The sequence below is a fragment of the Phaeodactylum tricornutum genome, chromosome 25, assembly GCF_000150955.2.
Source record: "Phaeodactylum tricornutum CCAP 1055/1 chromosome 25, whole genome shotgun sequence".
Lineage (NCBI taxonomy): Eukaryota > Bacillariophyta > Bacillariophyceae > Surirellales > Neidiaceae > Phaeodactylum > Phaeodactylum tricornutum.
Window position 1 is genome coordinate 327,671 of NC_011693.1, and position 17,868 is coordinate 345,538.

Below are 17,868 nucleotides of genomic sequence, written 5' to 3' on the forward strand. Positions count from 1 at the left end.
GAAAACTGGAATTTGACGTTGTGGACAAGAAAAATGGAAAACGACAAATTCCGCCAATCAAAATACAATCGACATAGCTAGCTAGATCGCACCAGCAAAGCATTGAGAGAAACTTATCACAAGCTGAGAGTGAAGACGGTTTCCCTATTTTTACCGGTTATACCGATTCACATTTACAAGGATGAGCTATCCCGTGACTAAGCTATACATCTCTGGAAAAAAGAGATTGGTCTATCAGTAGAATAATCAAGATAATTTCAAGCGTTCGCACGATCGCAAAGTATTTCTCAACAACATAGCAATTGTCATCGGCCCGACGCCGCCCGGAACTGGAGTAATTTGCGAACATACTTCCACGGCGGCATCAAAATCCACGTCACCCACCAATTTGTAAGTTTTGCCGCCCTCTTTTTCCGGGACAATGTCGACACTATTGATGCCCACATCGATTACGACCGCACCTGGTTTAATCCAATTGCCCTCGACCAAGTGAGCGCGACCAGCCGCGGCAACAACGACATCGGCGGTGCGTGTCAAACTTTGGATGTCTTCGGTTTTTGAATGAGCTATTGTTACGGTGGCATCTCTTCCTAGCAGAAGGCGTGCCATGGGTAATCCAACCAGTTGAGAACGTCCTACAACAACACAATGTTTCCCCTTGAGGTCGATGCCACTTTTTTCTAAAAGAACCAAACATCCGAGCGGAGTGCATGCTATACTGAACGGAGCTTCCAAAGCATTTCCAGAATATAGCTGTAAGGCTGCCACATTCATAGGATGAAGCCCATCGACGTCTTTTGCGGGATCAACCGCCTGCAAGATTTTATCCTGATCCAAGTGAGCTGGCAAAGGAAGCTGGACCAAAATCCCGTGAATAGCGGAATCTACGTTCAAACGTTGAATCGTCGCGAGCAATTCTTTTTCCGTAACGTTGTCTTCGAAATCGTATCCTATTGACACTATGCCGGCTGCAGCACAAGCTTTCTTCTTCATATTGACGTATGTTTGGGAATCACGGCGAGCACCGACGAGAATGACCGCCAACCCAGGAACTGTCCCACCATTGCTAGCAATGGCAGCAACTTTGTCCTTTATTTCAGTGCGAATATCTGCTGCAATGCTCTTGCCGTCGATTAGATTAGCCAACATTCTGTTCGAACAAAAATTTCGTTTAGAGGAATGACTCAATGCAGCTCTTGTAGAATGAAATCGACTGGGTTTCTTCGACACCGTCGTTGCTAGGCGGCTCAGGAGCGTCGAAGAAAAGGCGAGTGAAAGGCGATGACGAAAGATCGTCAGAATCCAGATCAACTGGAACAAAGAGGGACGAATGATGAACAGAATAATGCGGTGAAAAGAATGTTATTACCAAGGAGTGCGCTGCTATATCGGACGGCTGTATCTGAAAGTTCGCGCAGCGTGCTGACAGAGAGAGTGACTGTGAAAGGAAAATTAAGTAATGTAAGCGCACCTATTGATACACGACGACAAAGGACGACCAACCACGATACTAGACTGGAGACACGGAAAGAGCACAGAAGTCGAAGGATGTATCAAATGGACTAGCGCGACTCATTGTTGCCCTTTGGCGGCTGCGGGCCCGCGCCGCCGTTACCAATTTTTCTTCCTCTTCAAATAATTTAGCATACCTAAATTGCTTTCGGCTCCAACGGCTCTTTTGAAAGCAATCCGCGAAATCAATCAGGAGCTGTCGTCCCACACAAATATTCACTCCATTTTCAACGGGAGAGCAACCTCTCACCATGAGCTCTCGCAACTTCCATTCAAGGGATCAATCTCAGCAATCTTCTCAATGTGTCACTGAAAACCTAAGAGAAAAAAAGTTTTACGGAAGTTCCCGCAGGCCTCTACAGCGGCTGCATGAGAACAAGACTCCTCGGAAGATGAGCAGCGGCCAAAAGGTGAGTTTTAGCTTTCCGGGTCTTGTGGATGATTAGGAATGGTGCTGTTTGAACGGAGTGTGTCACTGTGGTTTTCACCTTCTGTTTGAAAACTGATTGTCGTTGCGACTTCAGGCTTCAATAGCACTCAACGCTCAATCAGTTCAACGGATGGATGCCGGCGCTCTCGGGAACGGTTACTCTAACGACTTGACATTGTGTTATTCGACGTAAATACAATCGTGCGAAGTGTCGTGAATTCGCCAACCAAGTTTGTGTCAGACAAAAACGGCTCGCAGGAAATTCTCAATGCGCATCGTGGTGCTCTCCCACCAATTTGAATTTGTTCTACGGAGAGACACAAATTGACTGCTGCATCCGAATCAAACGAAATTCGATAGCGATTCCCATTAACACCATGACTGCTACATCCATTCGCTCACCGCTTTTTGCTCGCAACCGAATTCGCATCCGCGTGGCTCCTATGGAACACCCTCAACAGGACGAGAAACATATGCTTGCCAAGCCGCAGCAGACGTTCGCTATTGCTCGGCCGACTAGCTTTTTAGATGATGATAAAGTCGACTTTTCAACGACAGCCGAGACACGCGAAGATATTGAAGAGTACGATATAAGTGTTTTCCGCCGACAGTGGGAATCACACTCAGAGAATCAAGAGGACATGTGGACTCTGAAACGTGCCAATCCAATTTGTGATGAAGACGAATGCGAAGAGCAAACTCCATACGAGAGCCCCTCTAAGCGATCTCGCACAAGTACGCTTCAATGGAATGAAAAGTTGTTGTTACAAGATGAGCCTTTTTTGATCAGTGCGAGTTCACTCTTGTACGATTCGAGTTCCGAATGATTAGTTCGGTTGCCCCGGAAGCCTACTCTTCAGCTAACGAACGCTTTTTTCTGCATTCTATAAACAAACGTACATCACTGCATAATGTTGCCGCATCAGTCATATTTCGTCTAGGAATGATTCAATTTGAGCGGCAAACGCTTTTTTTTCGTTGTCTGAACTAGTCGAGACCGCCTGGCAACGCGAGCGTTTCAACTCGACCGCTCACGCGAGAAGGGAAACCGAACGACTTTGCCGATGTGATCCAGATTCAGCCGCACGAGTGCCTTTGGATCTCGTTTCGATCGTGTCTTTCTGTGCCCCTGCTAGCTACGGAGATGTTTGTTCGGGCTTCAAAAGTATCCTCAACGTAGTCCTGGACGAACGCTTATTTGGTCGTTGCAGGATACCAGGCGACAGAGCACCTCACACGATGTGTCGCCACCAGTTAGATGGACCCAATTCTATAGTAGGAAGGATGATCTGCTACTCTCAAATCCATAACAGTCCTCATTGTAGGGTAAATCATGTGCAAGAGACGAGGATAAAATACTACTGGGACGAAGTACGTCCCTTTTTGAAGAGATAAATGGTGCAGAACTATCTAGCCTCCTTGAACCCATGGACAGCAATGATAGTTCGATGCAAACTTTTGTTGAGCTTTTGTATTTACTTAATGACATTATGCAATATCTGTTTACTATTAGAGAATAAAAATGAAGCGATATCATTATAAGGCTGGAACATTTATAATGAAGATGGAGAAACGGATTTACAGTTAGGCCATCGCCCCATTTGCCCTGTTCACGAGGGGTTGCTTCTTCGAGTCCTTGATTGCAGAGGACTTTACAAAGAACACGGCTGCTCCTACCACAATCAATACAAGAAGACCAATTCCGACAACACCTCCCGCTCCAACAGGGCCTCTGGTGCTCTTACTGTAATCATAAGATTGACCAGAACCGGTCTTTTCGTTTCCATTGTAAGTGCGTGCCGAAGAGTACTCGCCTTCCAAGGCCTGAACGATATAACAGACGTTCTGGTTGTTGTTCATGTCCTGCTGGGAAATAAGGTAGGTGAACCAGGAGTAGTTTTCCTCTTGTTCCTCGTCGGCTTGAGCTTCGGCTGCGTTGTCGTCTTGTCCGTCAGAGTTGCAGTCTGCAATGTTCATCAAAGCATCGCCATTGACGAGCTCTTGGCAAATTTTGCTGACTTCCTGCTGCTGGTTTTGGTTCTGGTTATTCTTGTTACCGTTTTGGTTGTAGGGGTTGATGTAGGTGTAGTCGACACACTCAATGTCGTTGAGGAACGGGTAAGTGACGATCGTTTGACTGTTACTTAGGTAGGTCTGATCTTCCGTACCAGCAACCAAGGTCTTGTACGATTTCAGCGAAGTATAGATCGAGCAATCCGCGTCCATAAAAACACCAACTTCAACACCGTTTCCGGCTTCGTTACAAATAAAGCCGGAGTAAAGGAGAACGTTGGTGTTCCAGTATGAGGTAGTGGCCTGACATGCCATCATGTTAGTGGCCCAGTCTACAATTTCTTGTATATCATTTTGACCATCGTTATCCTGATCCTGATCCTCAAAACATCCCTTTGAGGAACATGTATCGCAGTCGATGGTTTCGTTAAAGCCCTGAAGACGACGTCCCCCTCCCTGATTATCAGCCTGTCCGTCTTGCTGTTCCTCCTGGTTCTGATCAGCGTTGTTCGCTTGATTGTCACCATTGTTCTGATCTTCGGCACTTCTGCTGATCGTCGGTGGCACCGTTCCTGTAGTGCAAATTCCAGAGATCAAAGATTAGCGACGCACTCGAAACGTCGTCTACAAAAATCACTAGAAGTGTACTTACACGCAATAGTCCTGAGCATCATTGCAGGCCTGGCAGTATTTCTCAAGCTTGTTCGGGAAATATTCCACCATGGCACCCATGTAAGTGGCCAAGTCCACCATGTACAAGTTCTCGTCCGAAACGTATCGACAGGAAGATTCTGTCTCGCAAACGTTAAAGAGCACGTATGACTTCTGGGGAACGATTTGTCCCGATTTGGTGTAAGCAATGTAGTCGTCACCAAAAATGGTCTCATCTTCAGGCTGCGCGCTCAGACTCAAGCATTCGTTGAATTGAATCGAATGATACGCCGAAATTTCCACTCCTCCGTTGTTCTGCTGCTGTCCCTGCTGTTGCTCTTCAACGCGTCGCTCGCCCTGTCGGTTCACGGGAACAGCAGCTCGCAGCAGCTTCTTCTGATCCAGAACACGACGCTTGCTGATCGTCTTGGCTTGGGAAGATCCAAAGAGGGTAAGGAGAGCAACGGAAAGAAACTTCATGGTAACAGTAAATGGGAATTGTAATGGCAGCAGATCGACAGTGAGACAGGGTTGCCAGCCAAAAATGGATAAATACGGCCAAAGTGTCGCAAGCGAGGCAGTAGGGAAGCCAATTGGAGAATTTTGAGCGAGAGATACGGACTTGCGCATTGGACAGGTAGAACAGTTGGAACGCATTAGGCCGGAAAAATTTATGCAAGAGTCGACCCCGCGGGTTTTTGAGCGACTCTAAACTATAAGTAGTAAACGTTTTTAGTTACTTATTCCTAGGATAATCGTATGGCTTGATAATATATCTGAGTGTTGTTTATCTAGAACGGGCGTGAGCGGAAAAATCTCTAAATAGACATACAACGGTGTCAGTATTAAATAAATTTTCCTTCATGTAAGCACGGCGTGCGTGTACGCCGGTCCATTCAATGTCACATTTTTGGTATTGTTGATCGCCGTCGCCCTACCCCTCCATGGCCACGTTCCAATATAAGACCGATCGAAACAGTTTCATCGCGTATTACCGTTGAAAGTCAAACGGAGTTGCCTCCAGTACGGCACGGGATCGTGTTTATTTGGAATCTTGTTCATTTGCAATGCGTGCGTGGAATCTATGATGCCTGAGGACTGGGCTCGATTAGCGGAAGGACTTGTGACACATGCATGACTCTCCGCTAGTATATCGTTATGCAGTTGAAACTCAAATCCTCAGTGAAAAGACGGACATAGTTTGTGTCCCTATGTATCTAGGTACACAGAGCTAAGTTTAAGCTGAAAATATTCATCCTGTTTCCTCCTTTTTCCGTTTGTCCTTTTTCTTGTCACGGCTTTTCTTCTTTGTTTCCTTCTTGGCCTTTTTTGCCTTCTTGGCTTCCTTCTTTGCCTTGCGTTCCCGTTCTTTTCGATCGGTTTCGTCGTCGGTAGACGAAAATCCTCCTACACTCTCTTCTTCTTCGTCGTCGTCGTAATCGTCGTCGGCTGTTCCCTGTCGAAAAGTGATTTCCCGACGGCCACCTGCTTTGAGAACCGCAATCGTGTCGTCGTAGGAATGTACATCTTTACCGTTCACCTTGACGATGACGTCGCCCAACTCAATCTTGCCCGAATGCCGCGCCGGTGACGGCTTTCCATCACCCGAATCCAAAAAACCATAAACCCGACAAGCACGATCATCGGCAGTGGGTTCCAGCTGCATGCCGATCGGTCCAGCTTGAAACACTACCGTCTTCCAATCTGACGATTCGGCAACGTCCTCTGCTGATGCACTCGAGTCGTCCGAAGACGACCGTCGGTCGTCGGGCATCTCCGCATCTAAATCCACCGGGACACTCTGTTGCGCTCGTGGCGACACAGCACCACTGGCAAGTGAGCGTTGCGCGGGCTGATACAGCGCAGCCTGTGATGCGGATTGCTTTAGCGGGTTGGGCACTGGCTGATCAGAAATTGCAAAATTTTCCCATGTCTCCACTTCCTCGACCAAACCCTGAAGAACTGGTTGGACAAGAGGCGTTGCACGAATTTCGGCTGGCATGAGTTGCAGAGTTTTCATTAAAGACACGCGGACGTTAGATATCCGATCTTCTTTCATTTCCAATGCTGGAGGCAATAGCTCGTTCAGCAGAAGGCGTCGAAGGTGTTTCTGTTCCGACTTGGTCATGGCTTGATACGGCCCTGGGAGGTCGTCTTGCAGATTTTTCGACTTTGGGAAGAAAAACGTCTTAAACTTGCCACTCAACACCGAGACTGGGTCTTGTTTGTCCCCTTCAATCTGTTCACTAAAGCGCAGGGCCAATCCTAGCGTGGCGCAAATTCGACAGTATAGCTGGCGCTCCGAAAAGTTGACGGGTTTTATACGAGCTTCTCTAGGTACTCCCAGCTTGAGAATACTTTCTTTCAACCAATCAATGACTTCCGCACACGATTGAGCACCGAAAGCTCGAAAATTGGACACATTCGGCCATGCCTGCAATGACTCCAAGCAATAAGCTTTAAGGATCATGGCAATCGACCAAATGGCGTCATCTCGGACTATAGAGACCGCATCGGTTAAGAGCGTTTTCATAATGGGCCAGATATGTTCGTGCACCAGAGACGGCTCCACCAAACCAATCAGATCCGGCAGAGATCGCGCCAAATAATCACGCTGTCGCCAGTTAAGCACAACCGGATTGTGTGCACTGCGCTTCTTGATACCCAGCAACTCTTCACCACGGACAATTTCGCTCCACATGAGAAAGGGGCCCTTGCGATCAGAAGGGGAGAGCACTTGCAACAATGCTGGAAAGTTGCGAATGACGTTCAGTCGTACGGATTCATCTGGATCTTTCAAAAAGAAGTCCTGCAGAACAGGTACAATATCGGAGGCGGCCAGCTCGGGTCCCAGGATGTTGGCAACCGTGTGTAAACTACTCGCCAAACAGCGTTTCACTGGCAGGGGTGGCTCGGCGACGTTCAGATTTTCCGCCGGGTCGGACTGCTTTTCTTCCGGTTGTTGAGTTTTGGCATAGTTCGGGTTCATGAGTGTAAAAAAGCATGTACGCATCGCCCCCTCCCAATTGTCCGCTCCCAGTAGCAATATAAGAGCGGGAAAGCTATACGCACAGTATACACGCATTTCCGCGTCGGTGTTTTCGTCGCCCGTCGATACAATTGCGAGTGCGGCAAAGTAATCCAATAGTTTGTCTATCAGTACGTCAACGTCTTCCGAGTCCGGTAAGTTACGATTCCGGTGGGTCGCGACGGCGGCTAGTGACAGCGCCGACATGCGGGAGGCTTGCAAAAATGCCGGCAGTGCCTGGTGCAAAACATCCATCTCGGATAGAACACGGTGTAAAATTTCGTCCAAATGTACGTTCACCGGGGTAGGTGCCGACATGCTAATGTTTTGTGCCGAGTTGAGACGGGACACCATGGATGTGGCGTGCGGAAAGAATTGGGCCACGATCCCCATGTGATTGCTGCCGTCCGATTCGACAGTGCCGGGCAATAAATCGCGCAGAGCAGACGTCTGGTATGGATAAAAGCTAGCCATGAAGGGTCCCAGAAACTGCATCATACCTTGACGGACCATTTTATGCGAATCTTGAATCAAGCGATCGGCAATAGGAATTAGTGTCTCGCGTCTTAATTTGTAAAGCGTTCTTTCAGCCTTTTTGTTACTCGCCGCCAGTAACATCATGGATCTACTCATATCCACCAGACACTCGCCTGTGGATTTCCGAACGCGATACAAGTCGTCTCGACTCAATTGATCGAACGCCGGTAGAATAGTCTCCTCCACATCGTTCAACGAGCATGCTCCGAGAATGCGTGGCAAGGCTTGGGCCGCACTTCGTCGGACACGGAAGGAAACGTCGTCACACAATTTCAGGACGGCTGGGAGAATCAATCCAGAAACGTACGTGGACGATGCGAGTAAGGTAGTGGAGTGTTCCGAGGCGGCACCACCAAGTTCGGCCAACAGATTACCCGCCGTGATGCGCAATTCCTCAACGTGCTGATCCGCTTCGGTCTTTTTCTTGGCGTGTGGATTTTTCGGTAACTTTGCGGCGAGCGCGAGAGGGATTTGGAGCAAGGCCTGGGGAACATCAGCGGGTCGAATTTGCAAAGCGAGTCCCGAAAGAGCGTCGGCGGCCGCTCTACGGACATCCAGATCAAAATCCTCCAGGAGCGTGTTTATATGTCCGAGCACGGTTGTGGTAACGAGAGTGTAACCCTTTTCGTCGTAATCTTTAGAGAAGACGGGGTTTTGTACGAGTTCGGCGACGTTGCTGACGTTCTTGACCATGCAAACGATGCAGACGGGGACGAGCTGTGTAGAAACGTGTTGCCGAATGATACTTTCCGGATCGCTGACCAGCGATCGCAGCAAGGGGATTAACACTTCTTGTGTCGAACGTTGCCTGTAACGGGTTCAAAGGATAGAGGGTTTGATCAATGGGGAGAGAAGAGCGTCGTGAGTAACACAAGCAACAATACATATCTACAGAAAGACACGTCCCTTTCAACAGTACAAACGTAGACCCTCTCTCCCCTTTTCTAGAGCATTTTCCATTCCTGACGTTCTTTCTACAATGCTCGTTGCACACGTACCCAACAATTTCGGCTGTTTCCGCCAGCATCTTAACGTGCACTAGGCGCTGTAGGGCAATCTGCGACCGACTGTAGCGGACGACCCGTTCTAGAATCGGCAGATCGTCGTCGACGGTCAAATCCTCGAAGCGAACGGCATCGTCGTCGACTTCCACCACGGCCTCGTTGGCGGAATTCGCAGCCTCCATACTTGTCGCGACCCGTCAACTAGGCACGAATGACAGGAGGACAACTCCTAATGCTACTACTACTGCTACTACGGCTCGTGCTAATACCAATTTAACGCACAGGGTGTCGGTGTCGAGTGACGGAGGAGGCACGAAGCTGGCCCCGAACGGAACGAGGGCGACGAGCTCGGGATTCTCCCCCTACGAGAAAACGGCACGGGGTTCGGTTGGCGGTTCTACGGCACGCGTTATCACCCGACCGAGACTTTTTGTTCGCGTGTGTCGGTTGGCACAGGCATTGTGCCCTCGTCAAGTTTTGGAAAAATGTCGGTTGGGACATTTGTCGCTTCGACAGCACAATGACTTTTTCGTCCTTTCCGTCGTTGGAACTGCCAACCGTATGCCGGCCTCCCAAGTTTATCCGCGCTCTTTGGAAGGGACCCGAGGAGATCCATTTCTGCAAGCTTTTGTAAGTGATGCACACGCATCCCATAGATACCATGCCGGGGTGGGATGTTGCTACCTTATATGTTCACTCATTGTCCACTCTGCTCTAACGCAAAACTCGCAATGGCAACGAAAGCGTTCCAGAGCAAACGAGGAATAACACGGAACCGACACCGACGCCTAGACACGTAACTTACAATACACTACGGCAGAATTCACTGTCCTTTCGGATTCTACTAGTTATTCCATGATTCTTTTCGTCTACATGATTTCACCAAACCTTGCTTGTTACCATTGAATGTGCTTGGAGACACCTTCGTCTGGTTTCCTTGGCCGCTTACGCGCGGGGACGCAAATGACGCCGTCCATCAGGTTGACAAGAGTCAGGTCCCGGAGGAGCTGATCCAATCAAAGGGGTCGGTAAACATGACAGTGAGCCACAACAAGCGACGGTGTCGGAACAAAAACTGCCTTCTTCCAAACATACAAGAGAGGGTATAAAGGCAGGGACCCCCGAAGGAGCATCTGAAGGAACCATAGAAGGAGCATCGGAAGGGACCATAGAAGGAGCATCAGAGGGTACCATAGAGGGAGCATCAGAAGGTACCATAGAAGAAACATCGGAAAGGGTCGGAGAATTGACGGAAGGTAACCGAGACGGTCTTCGTTGTTTACGACCCATCATTTTTTTGCCTAGTTTCCTCTTGGCCTGTAGAAGATCTGATGACTGGCGAACAACGTTGAGACTTCCAGCTGCCGCCATCGTGTCGACCAAGGTCAACATAACCGCAAGGACTTGAATGAGAGCAAAGCGGGAAAACTGCATTGTGATGAATGAAAAATGAGGTAAAGGAATGGAGTGGACTGTGAAGTGCTTGTAAGAGAATTTGTGAGTGCAAAGTGGGGTGGTCGGAGGTTCTAGACTCGAGGCACAGGTTTTCCCGAATTCTTTTGGGCGATCGTCGCCAGTCACAACAAGCGATAACGGTCGACTCCGAAGGAGGCATTCTCAATTTTGCCGAACCATTCCGTATCGTAAGTAAGCATAGCCAAGAAAAAAGCATAGTATTCTAGTAGATACACAATTATGACATCGATTTTACTTATATACCCTTATAGATATGAAGCTTTAGGCAAAAAATTGTAAGTAAGAGTAATTTTGGTGGACTTACAGTGGACATTCCAATGTAATCTTAACAACTTCGCATGGCGACATTACAACTTTTCCCGTTAAACGGCTAAATTGCATTTCCCATACATGCCGAGAGACAAGTTCGCGAGTATAGGCCACTCACAGTCACGTCGTGGAAAGCAGGCTACAACGCTTCCTTTATTGGCGCTTTAGCTACTGAGGTAGAAGCGACGCGATCCGGATTCACAGTCAAGCGTACTTACAGTTAATAAAAAATACCTTTACAGCGCATTTCTAGAGTGCACACTGTGTTTAAAAATTGTATACACGTAGAATCTACGGTTGGTGGCGATTGCTCAAAAAGGATCGTCATCCACATCGTCCATCCACTCCCAATCGTTTCGGTTCGAGGGGCTGATGTGTTGACGGTGATCGTTTAAGGATGCCAGGTCGTCGCCATCCTCATTGTAGTCCTCGTACACGGGGTCATCGAATCCTTCCGTCAACGACAGCGTATCGTCATCGTCGGGGAAAAGGGGCTTGACGGAATGGATTGCCGTCACGTTGCGCCACACTTTGCGCATCCAGTGGACTTGTCGGAGAACTCGCAGGGCAATGACGGCACGCATGTGTTTAAGAAAGAGCACGTACTTGGGTACGTATTTGATGACGAGTCGGAGCAACCGGTGGGCGCCGACACCGGCGTGCTTGGTCCGCTTTGCCACGCTGCCGAACAACCGCACGTGGCGGGAGCGCAGAACCTTAGTAACCCGAATGACGGCCTTAGTGCGGAAAAAGGACTTTTGCCACCAGGTTCGGCGATTTTGCCGTTCAATAATGGGACGCACGTACAAGGCTTCGCCGGGAAAGAGACTAAGGACGTCGACGACGAACCAAGTGGTTAAATACCGGGCCCAGACGGCTTGTACCGTGTTGTAGACGAGACCATCGCTGGTTTTGTGCTCGGTCAGAAAGTTGAGGACAATATCCAGGACGAACCAGCATTCACAAAAACGGACAAAGAGATTGTCGTTAAAGGCCCGATCCCGGATCGCCGCATGCGTCAGGTACGCATTCACCAAGGAGAGGACGACTGTGAGGACATCCCATAGAATCTTGACGGGATGATCGGCGGACACGAGCCAGGGGGATTTGATGGCGTGCGAGGCCCGGTGGGGACGAAGCCGTCCCCGCAGCGCCTTTCGAATCCTTTGTACACGCTGCCGCGGGCGTATCGCGAATCGCCGGAGTGGAGAAGCCTGCATCTGGTACGCGTCCTGAAACGATTCGTTGTCGTATTCGTCCACGTCGTGCCCGTAGACTTCCTTTTCTTCCAAAAAGAGGACGCGGCGCCGCCGCCGGAGTGTGTGCGGAAGCGTATCGGTGTTGACCTTGCTGATGTTGTAATTGTTGTTGCTATTGTGTGTACAGTGGTTCTCCGGGAAGAGAAGTTGATTGAGCGAGGACGAACTCGGGAGACTCTCGACGGAGAAGTAGGGTCGTGAGTTCCAGGACGAAGTGTCCATAGTGGCGCCGAATCGCGGAGTATAGACGCGTGTGGGACTGGGGACGGCGTCGACAACAAACACGGGTTTGCTGCCGCAACAAGTTTCGGTACTGCGCTGCGATGCCGATTGTCCGACGACGGTACCGCGAGGACTGTCGTGGTGATCGCATTCGTCTTCCCAGCGTAGTGGTGGTTGGACGGAACGTCCCGAACGCGTTTGGTACGCAACACCCGCGTTCCGCGGATGTCGTGATGGCGACTCGGCCATCTTTGTCAATCGTCGTGCACCAGTCGGCAGTAGTGTCCGAACCTCAATCGATGAGCTCGAAACCAATTACGTTCCTTCTCGTTCAATACTTCTACGTGTGCGTTTCCTATGCGAAGGAAAGGTTAGAGTCAAGAGTCGGTCGGTTTTGCGAAACGCTGATCCTGAGGGGATGAATGGTGCCGGATGACTCGAGTCTTCCTTCGCTGTGCAAGGTTGGTGGAAAAACGTACCGGAGCAGGTGCCAATTTGTCTTTGTCGTTCGTGACCAACACAGCACCTGCCACCGCGCGAATTTACACAGTGTTACTGTTTTACAGGTTTGACTGACTACCTCGAGACTCGAGTAGAGTCCAGAGAGCTGTCGTCGACTACTCCTACTACTACTACTAGAATGTGGTACTGGAAATCAAAAACACACCCAATCAAACCGCACCATCCGGCACACACACACACAAAATCACACGCGTAGAGAATTCCTGCCCCATCTCTTTCTTCGTCGTTGTTTGTTCTAGTAGGACTGTGGACGGACGCATTCTTCGCCAAACGGTTTTGACAGTGAGTAATACTTGGGATACTTACTAATGTCCAGTGAGTACCGTTTTTGTGAAGGCACCGTCCCTTCGATCCGGCAATGCACGCGGCGACCAGTGGCACATGGGAAGGCAAAGTTGGCGGCGCACGACACGGGCACCCCACGGGTATGGATAGAACGACGAACACGACGCAACGGTAATAGCTGTAAACAGTCACACCACACACACACACACACAAGCAAGCAAGCAAGCATGCCTATTGACCGACGACGACGGGCTGGGATGCCACCCTAGAGAAAAAAGGTGGGAATTCTCCCTGCGGATGACCCAGCATTGTTTGTATGAGTGACCTCCTTGTCACGGGAAACGTAGGATGTACGGATTGCACCAATCACGCGCTGCTACCTCAAAGGAACGGTGTCACAAGGTCACGTGTATTGACTGTTACTTTCCTAGATTTGTACAATTTTGACAGCCCTGATTGTGTGGACAACTCGCTTGTCCTTCCATTCTTCTTTCTTCCCCTACTCAACCGTCCCCTCGGATTATCTACGGCGGGAGCTCTGCTACGATACCGTGACGGGTGATTCCATCGTGCTATGCCTGTCGTTTCTCCTTCGTCAGAAAATAACGAAACCTAAATTGTCCAAAATATGCTCAGATGCCAGGGGGGTGCCAGTGACCAAGCCCACCGGTATTCTCTCCCAACAATGTTCAAATCGTCGACACGAATACTCAGCAATGCCACAACGATACCCGACATCAGACATGGCTCTTGACCGTGACACTCCGCCTTCACGGAAGGCACTAGCACCGTTGTGCTGCAAGTCTTGCTATCCAAACCGAGCGCTAGTTGCTCCTGGGGAAGCCTATTGCTGAACATTTGAAATGTTTGCTCGATTTCATGGGTCGCCGACTGAAGCAATTAGAGCCATGAGTTCCGGGAGCAACGACATTCCAATTCCATGCACTTTTGCTCTCTTGCCATACATGCTCAGGCTGAGCAAAGAAGGTCTGTTTACACCCTGCTCCAAGAGAAGTATGAAGAAAGCTGAGTCTCTGGGACTAAGACTTGTCGGGCCAAGCAGAGTGTGCTGCTTTACGACCAAACTTAGCGGTACTGTTCGTTTGAGCAGAATCTACAACCAGCGGAAATAGTCGTGGTTGGAACTCGTTGCTCTAGATCTTTCTGAGGATCCTTTCTCTAATGTTGAGTCTGACATGATTGATTTGGCTACTCAGCATGCTGAGTCGTTTCGCGAAGATCCCGTGCTTGTTAGTTTGAGGCTAATCCAAAAAGGGTGAACGGACTTCTCAAGCAATTCGTAAACGAGCTGCTTCTCGTTTATTTGATTGGTGACTATCCTGGGATCCCTGTCAGTGGAAATGATCCGATCGCAGTCCCAGAAAAATCGCCGAGGAAGCATTGCACTGCGGGCAAGTTTTCCTGACTTGCCTATGCGTCCAAAGTCTCCATGGGGGAGGTGAAGGGCTCCTGAAGCTAATCTTCGAAGCGGCACACCCTCGCATCCCTCCCACTTGGGCGCAAGCAGCAGGCAATCTCCCAAACATCCTTGACCGAAATATACTTATCAACAACTTGTAGCTTCTTCAGGAAGCTACATCTTCCCTGTTTGCGAGCAAGCACCATGTTGGTGATGACAATCTCACTTTCATGCGAGCGCTTTTGCTCGAGATCGACCCATCAGTGACTTTGTCGAATATTCAGAGAGTGACGATGCTGGTGTTTGGCTTTGGACTAGCCCCGGATCTGTGTCTCTCCTAAAGAAGACCGAGTCAATTACTTTCCAAGATGCCTTGAAAACCAAACGAGAAACTGAAAATTTGGAATCGCTGGAGGTATGAAATGAATGGGAAATTGCCGATAGAATTTCTGCTGTCGGATCGTGGCAGAGAGGTTGACGCCATTTACCATGACTGCCTTTGATATTGGCCAGCTGCGGTATCCATTACAACGGTCTCGGAAAAAATGATTAGTAACAATGTGCTGTTCTACTTAGTGAAGGCGCTTCAAAGGACACAATTGATTTTAAAGTAAAGGAAGCAAAAACCCTCGTCCATCCAAAAAACGCAATCGTGTTGTAACCAGGATTCTCTTTTAACATTTGTTTCGTAAATACCTTAGATATAGAATGGAAATGTCATGGAGACCCCCGGATCAATGAAGACACCTGCTAAAAGAATAAGCTTGCGTTCCAGCCTTTGTCGGCACTCCTGCTGCACTGGCCGTCTCTTGCTCCGACCCAAATTTTGTTTTGAACAGGCTTGACGGCGAGTCCGTATCGTAGGTCGCGGAACACATGCTTGTCAACCAATCCCATTTGTCGAATGATGACTTGCGTGTCGTCTCTTTCGTCTCGTCCTTGCGTATTTGATCTGCATCATTAGTTTCGGAAGCCGGAAACTCGAGTTCTTTCTCCAAAAGACCGGTATTCGGTATACCCGAAAGTGAGCGTTGACCATTGTCATCATGCACTTCTCGTAGTTTGCCGCTCCCATCGACAAAAAACGGACCGGACGAGGAACTCATTCCCAATTTGGTCGCGGAACGACAATTTCGGACGACATTTATTGTACACATTGGCGCCCACCCATTCCGCGACAAAAGATTCGTTGGCAAGCCCGATTTGGAATTGGAAGCATTGTTGTCTGCTATGATGAACACAGGGGTTGCTGGTACAGTATAGGCCAAATCTTCATGAATATGGTCGTATACATTCTCCATTACGTGCCGCGGACTGCTTGAACCGCGATTCATGTTATGCTGCGCCGTCTCCACTGTGCGTTCCCGTTCGACTTCTCCCGCATGCTCGTGTGCAATTTCGTCGTACGGAAAAGACGGATCACTCTCGGTCCGTACCGATGGGTAGGGACGTTTCCAATCATTTTGATCTACGACTGTCTTTTTGTATCGAAAGCGGGATTTGGGTACTGGCGGTGATGATTGTACCGCATCTACAATCAGAATAGCGCGCGATTTTAATCGGGCCCGTCGCGCACTCGTTACCGTAACGCTTTGGATAAGAAAGGTGACTTGTGCATTGGTCAGAATGCTTTGCAAGTAGAGGGCGAAATCTTCTCGCATGGCTTCCGCCATAGCCATGTCGGTTTCGTTGTTAAAAAAGGCACCCAGAGCTTGTTGTGGCGTCACAACATCCGATACATTTTCGAGGAGAGTCGGTAGCACTATGTCGCCCCACTGCACTGCTTCGGATCTAGCAGGTGTGGTTGCCGATGTTGTCCCAAACACGTGCCGAAGGCTTTGCGGGGCCTCGTCCAACCCGTCTCTGGCGACCCACTCGGCCGCAATCGTACGGTAGAGAAAATACTCCGACCAAGCTTGAATGCAATTGTACGAAGCCAGAGACTTGCACACGAGCTGCTGCGGACGGTAGACGATACCAAAAAACTCAAGCGCCAGCAGAAAATCGTAGCCGAGACAATTTGTCGGTACCGTGAGACGTCCGGTGTGGTAGTAGCGTTCGAGGAGAGTCGTCAACCACGGATGCCAAGCCATTAATTGGGAGTAATTTTGCTCAGCGCAAACGCGTTCGGGATTCAACATGACGTGCGACTGTTGCTGAACACAACAGCGCAAATAGAGAAGGGAGCCGTTCCAGCGATCCCGGGGAATTTGCAAGGCGTCCACAGCGGCGCGCATTTCTTGTTCGCGTTGCCAAACGAGAGAAAACGGAATCGTCAAGGAAGTATTGGAAAATGTGTGGGATTGGATTTCAATCAACAGGAGATTGTCGTGAAAGGATAGAGGTGGATCGACTCGTGTACCAGGATTCGCAATCAGAGCAGCCGGAGCTTGCCGAAGCGACTGCCGATGGTTGGCCTTCATGTTCCACCAGTTCTTACTCTTAATACGGTTGCGTGATGGGGCTGCTCTTGCGTTTGCGTTTTCCTGGGTTGCTCGAGGAGTTTTTAGAGATAGCGGTTGCTTTTTGTTGATGCTGCTGCTGTTGCTACTATTCGAGGATTGTATCGTTCGGGCGCCACTAGGAACAGACTTCTATCACAAGGTGTACTAGTCGGCAAAGGCAACACGAGAGGAAAGACACCGAAGCGGCTGGCCCTTCTTGACCTTGGTGGATAATCACCACGGTGTACCTCTGGTGGCAGGCTCTGGCCAGACCCGGGTCTTACGAGGGATTTTTGTGAGCTCGCTGTTTACAGTTAAGGAAGCACAGGTACATTACCCGCCATAAAAAGTAAGTTCTTATAAAAATGACCGAAAACGAATAGCGGTTCCTATTTATCTTTATCGATACACGGGATAAATTTGGCAAAGTGATGTAAAACATTCTGCCAGATTTGATGAGTCGATCGGAAGCTTACGATGAAATTGATTGTACATAGACCATTGGGCATAGGTTGACTCTGACAGCGAACCAAAGAGATACATGTGTAAAAAATCCGAGGGCATGTTTTGGTTCCATGTCACGGAATTGGCATTTGGGTCAAGTATGTCTATTCTGGCCTCGTCTGGTCGCTGCTCCGTTTCGTGTAAGTAGCACAAGCGGTGGATACGCATCGTGTATGCTGACGAATGCTGACGCGAGCGTGATGTGCGCCCGAACACCGATCGCACGAGAAATTCTCCCCCACTCGACAATCT

The 17,868-nt window shown here is 49.3% G+C and overlaps 7 protein-coding genes across 7 annotated transcripts; 1 reads left to right on the plus strand and 6 right to left on the minus strand.

Moving 5' to 3' along the window:
* Window positions 1-246: 246 nt before the first annotated feature.
* On the minus strand, window positions 247-1,802 carry PHATRDRAFT_23623 (predicted protein; the record flags this gene model as incomplete). Its single annotated transcript, XM_002184745.1, has 2 exons — window positions 1,650-1,802; window positions 247-1,438 (listed from the first exon to the last, which is right to left on the minus strand). The coding sequence occupies exon 2, from the start codon at window positions 1,147-1,149 to the stop codon at window positions 247-249; it is 903 nt and encodes a 300-aa protein (XP_002184781.1). The 5' UTR covers window positions 1,150-1,438; window positions 1,650-1,802.
* On the plus strand, window positions 1,746-3,235 carry PHATRDRAFT_49930 (predicted protein). The gene is made up of 2 exons (XM_002184656.1): window positions 1,746-1,922; window positions 2,404-3,235. Exons 1-2 carry the CDS (start codon window positions 1,764-1,766, stop codon window positions 2,767-2,769), a joined length of 525 nt encoding a protein of 174 aa, XP_002184692.1. The 5' UTR covers window positions 1,746-1,763; the 3' UTR covers window positions 2,770-3,235.
* Window positions 3,236-3,463: 228 nt separating this feature from the next.
* On the minus strand, window positions 3,464-5,140 carry PHATRDRAFT_49931 (predicted protein). The gene is made up of 2 exons (XM_002184746.1): window positions 4,608-5,140; window positions 3,464-4,505 (listed from the first exon to the last, which is right to left on the minus strand). Exons 1-2 carry the CDS (start codon window positions 5,084-5,086, stop codon window positions 3,527-3,529), a joined length of 1,458 nt encoding a protein of 485 aa, XP_002184782.1. The 5' UTR covers window positions 5,087-5,140; the 3' UTR covers window positions 3,464-3,526.
* A 718-nt stretch (window positions 5,141-5,858) lies between these two features.
* PHATRDRAFT_49932 (predicted protein) lies at window positions 5,859-9,357 on the minus strand (the record flags this gene model as incomplete). The annotated part of the gene is made up of 2 exons (XM_002184747.1): window positions 5,859-8,979; window positions 9,170-9,357. The coding sequence occupies 2 exons, from the start codon at window positions 9,355-9,357 to the stop codon at window positions 5,859-5,861; spliced, it is 3,309 nt and encodes a 1,102-aa protein (XP_002184783.1).
* Window positions 9,358-9,997: 640 nt separating this feature from the next.
* On the minus strand, window positions 9,998-10,661 carry PHATRDRAFT_49933 (predicted protein). The gene has a single exon (XM_002184748.1). The coding sequence runs from the start codon at window positions 10,607-10,609 to the stop codon at window positions 10,121-10,123; it is 489 nt and encodes a 162-aa protein (XP_002184784.1). The 5' UTR covers window positions 10,610-10,661; the 3' UTR covers window positions 9,998-10,120.
* Window positions 10,662-11,211: 550 nt separating this feature from the next.
* PHATRDRAFT_49934 (predicted protein) lies at window positions 11,212-12,884 on the minus strand. The gene has a single exon (XM_002184749.1). It carries the CDS (start codon window positions 12,688-12,690, stop codon window positions 11,272-11,274), a length of 1,419 nt encoding a protein of 472 aa, XP_002184785.1. The 5' UTR covers window positions 12,691-12,884; the 3' UTR covers window positions 11,212-11,271.
* Window positions 12,885-15,402: 2,518 nt separating this feature from the next.
* On the minus strand, window positions 15,403-17,331 carry PHATRDRAFT_49935 (predicted protein; the record flags this gene model as incomplete). The annotated part of the gene is made up of 1 exon (XM_002184750.1): window positions 15,403-17,331. The coding sequence occupies exon 1, from the start codon at window positions 17,089-17,091 to the stop codon at window positions 15,403-15,405; it is 1,689 nt and encodes a 562-aa protein (XP_002184786.1). The 5' UTR covers window positions 17,092-17,331.
* Between the last annotated feature and the right edge of the window lie 537 nt (window positions 17,332-17,868).